The 3,373-nt window shown below is 60.9% G+C and overlaps 1 protein-coding gene across 1 annotated transcript in view; it reads left to right on the top strand.

Annotated features, from left to right (window-relative positions):
• Window positions 1-224: 224 nt before the first annotated feature.
• ANO1 (anoctamin 1, calcium activated chloride channel) overlaps window positions 225-3,373 on the top strand; it is a 145,867-nt gene continuing 142,718 nt past the window's right edge. Inside the window, exons 1-2 of the mRNA XM_015568944.1 lie at window positions 225-335; window positions 1,251-1,400. Coding sequence (XP_015424430.1) covers window positions 225-335; window positions 1,251-1,400 — 261 coding nt within the window. The remainder of the gene's footprint in view (window positions 336-1,250; window positions 1,401-3,373) is intronic.

The following is a 3,373-nucleotide window of genomic DNA, read 5'->3' as shown; positions in this document are numbered from 1 at the left end:
GAGAAAATGAGGTCTGTGGAAGGGCCGGGCCCATTGGGAAGCTCTCGGAAAACCACGGTCCACCACCTTTGCCTTCGCCAGGGCCACCTCGCTGGTTTCCGGATGCAGAGGCCAGGGGAGCAGGTGTCTGTGCTAGGATCCCCCACGGGGCTGTCTCTGGCTGCTCAGCCCGCCAGGCCCTGCACCAGCTGGTCCTAAGGCTTCTCACCTGTCTGGGCGTGACAATGTCCCATCACATCTCCACTCCCCAGATGAGGACGCTGGTGTCCAGGAAGTACGTCTTGCCCAAAGGGTGGCCACTTGAGCTACGGGGGACCCCAGCAGGCCGGGGACAGGTAGCGGGCCGTCCAGGCAGCTTTGTGTAGGAACCGGGGAGCTGGGGCAAGAGGTCAGGGCTGGGCGCTGGAGCAGCCAGCATGACCTGGAGGGCTGCTCAAGACCCTGCCACCTGATTCTCCAGAACTTGCCTGAAAAATCCCTCTGATGCCAGCCTGGCCCCGCCCCCACCCCCACCCCCATCCCCCAGTGTGTGCACCGGGGCTTCCTGCCCACTCTGGGCCACCAGTGAGTCACGACCCTTTGCATTTTCTCTGTTTCCTTGTGACTCAGTGTCCGGTCCAGCCCAGATCACCCCTTGGAGGGAACGCCCGGGCATGGAGAGGGTGACTGAGCAGATGACCTCAGGGTCTGTCCCCTTTCCCATGGAAGCCGGCCTCTCGCAGGTGGGTAGGAGCAGCGCTCCGTCCCTGGACCGCGGGGCTCAGGCCGCTGGCTCTGCAGCCGGGTTTCCACGGGGCTGCCTCTGGGAGGAAAGGGGTGTCCTCTGCGTGGCTGTCACGGGGCTCGGGTTCAAGCCCCAGGACGCCGGCCATCCTCCCCTCTGACAGAAGCTGAGTGGCCGTGGTCCACCCTCCTCCGTGAGCCCGGAGCCGCCCTCACTCACGGTGAGGATGCGTGGCGGGTGCTGGGCCCCGAGCCTGGCACCCCAGTGACCGCGGCCGCAGTGGGTGCCTCGCTTTGCTTTCCCTGCCAGGGTTTGGTGCCTTTCCAGATACCCCTGGGAATCTGGGGGTGCCTGCCACTCCTCAATCCCACTCTACTTCCAGACGATTGTTTAAAAACCCTGTGAGCGCCACACAGACCGCAAAGATACAGGAGGTTCTTCCCATACCGGGTCCCTGCACCAGGCACCCCGCCTTCTGCAAAGGCCGCCAGGGGCCCCGGATTTGAGGGTGACACCCCTGACTCAGGCAGCACCCCGGCACAAGCTTCCTGTCAGCGCCAGACCCCAGGGGGCTGCCTCCAAACGGGGGACCTGGAGCCCCGCAGGGTCCGCCGAGGCAGCCCCCACATTCCGCTGCCTGGCCCTGTCTCGCACAGTCGAAGGCAAAGAGGCCTCCGCAAGTGAGGACTGGGCTCCGTGACCGAATAAGGCGATATTACATTTCACTGTTTATGTGCCCGAGGGGCACCCGGGAAGCGGGTTCTCGCTGTCTCTCCGTTCCCAACACCCATAACTCTGCCCACAGCCAGTTACCACGTCCTTACAGAAACAACCATCTGTCACGTTTCAAATACAAACCCAAGAGGTGACCCCGTCTCGCCTCCACGCACCCTGGTGCTGGCAGAACCCGGCTTTAAACGTCCACACGCGTGATTTAAAGGGCGGGGGAGCCCCTGGGAGTTTTATTGCAGGGCCTGAGCGAAAACACAGGCGCCTCCGACAGGGCAGACCTCGCGCTCTATCTGGGAGGTGCCTGGCTCTGCCCTGAGAATTTATCTCAGACTTGCTTTTGCAAGTAAGACCGTTGCTGCAGCTAAGAACTGTGGGTGACCTTCCTTTCCCGACAGTATTTATAAAACGACATGCACCGTTGCCAGGGCCGAGTCTTAGTAATTGGTGTTAATAAGACAAGTGTAAATGTTGGAAACCCATTAGGAGGCTTTACACGCCAAACAAAGCCTCAACTTGCTGGCATCTGCACCCTGCGTGTGGACAACCCACCCTGCAGCTAAGAAGACGCCGACCTGGGGATTCGGCCTGGCACGGCCCTGCCGGAGTGGACCCGTTTAAAGCCCAGGATGAGGGCACGAATCCTACAAGGCGGCCAACAGGACAGCATCAGTCTCACCTTCGAGATGGAATTCTCTCCCCACGGCACCCTTTGCATCGCCCCAGGCACTGCTTGACTCAGGAACCAGCTACTTTCATCTCCGCTCTCTGCCTCAAGGCATCCTTTCTGGGCATCTAGGTGCTCAGGACATGTTTCCCGGAGGGGAGAACGAGTCCGCAATGAGGGAGTGAGTGAATAAATGAACGAGTGAATAAATGAACCAGTGAGTGAATGAATGAGTGAGGGGAGGACTAAGTGAATGGCCGATTAAGTGAATGAATGAATGCAACACATCACTGCATCCCTCCAATGGCAGCCTCTGACACACCTCCCGTGACTCCCCGAGGTCATGCAGGCTGGGTCTGCAGTGGCCGAGGGACCCAGGACCAGCTTTAGAATGAAGCGCTTGAGCCCGGAGTTGGTTTCTGGAGAGGCCCACAGCGATCGGTCCTCAGCCTTTCTGCCCTGCCACCCCCCAAAGTCCCCTGCCCCTCTGAGCCTCCCCAACCCGCCAGGGAAGGTCTCCCACATTCCCTCACCCAGCCACCGCCCTTGTCCGCACCCTCACGCCCCTCCCCCACGCAGGAGAGCAACAGGAGTGAGTGCCAAGCAGCCGCGCTGTCACCAGGGCCAGGGCTCTGCTGTCATCTGCACCGGTGGAGGCATGTCAGGCGGCTCGGCTGGCCTGGAGCCCACATGGACCGGGCCCCACGGCCACTCCCAGGATGGCTGCTGTCAAACCCGCCCCCGCAAAGGAAGTGCGGTTCACCTTCCCAGATGACGAATATCTCGGGGCCGAATGCGTCTTTGTTTGAAAGCACGTCATTGGGAATCAGACCCACCTGCCCTGTGGCCAAGTCACCTGGCATAGCCGTTCATCCAATGCCCGCCGCGTGCTGCCGCACCAGTGAGCAGAGCGGGCAGGGTCCATGGCCTTGAGACAACCCGGTGACATGAGAAGCAGCAGCGTGTGTGGAGCACCCACGGTGTGCTCAGAGACCTGTGCTCAGCGGTGTTTCTGCATTTCCCCCACGTTTAGCCTGCAAACCACTGCAGCTCCTCTCTCAGCTGAGAAAACAGAGACCCCAGGACAAGCAACGATTTACTCCTTTCCTGCCTTTCTGTTCACCAGCCCTGTCGCTGGACAGCCACCTGCCTGGGCCTCCCCCCCATCACCCGTGACAGGGAGACACACAAGCCTTCGTTTGCAGGGCTGGTGAGAATATTCAAGGAGATAACATCCGGCCAGTGGCTGGCAC

The sequence above is a fragment of the Myotis davidii genome, unplaced genomic scaffold (assembly GCF_000327345.1).
Source record: "Myotis davidii unplaced genomic scaffold, ASM32734v1 scaffold425, whole genome shotgun sequence".
Lineage (NCBI taxonomy): Eukaryota > Metazoa > Chordata > Mammalia > Chiroptera > Vespertilionidae > Myotis > Myotis davidii.
The sequence above is the reverse complement of the archived record's forward strand: the minus strand, read 5'-3'. Positions and strand labels throughout refer to the sequence as shown.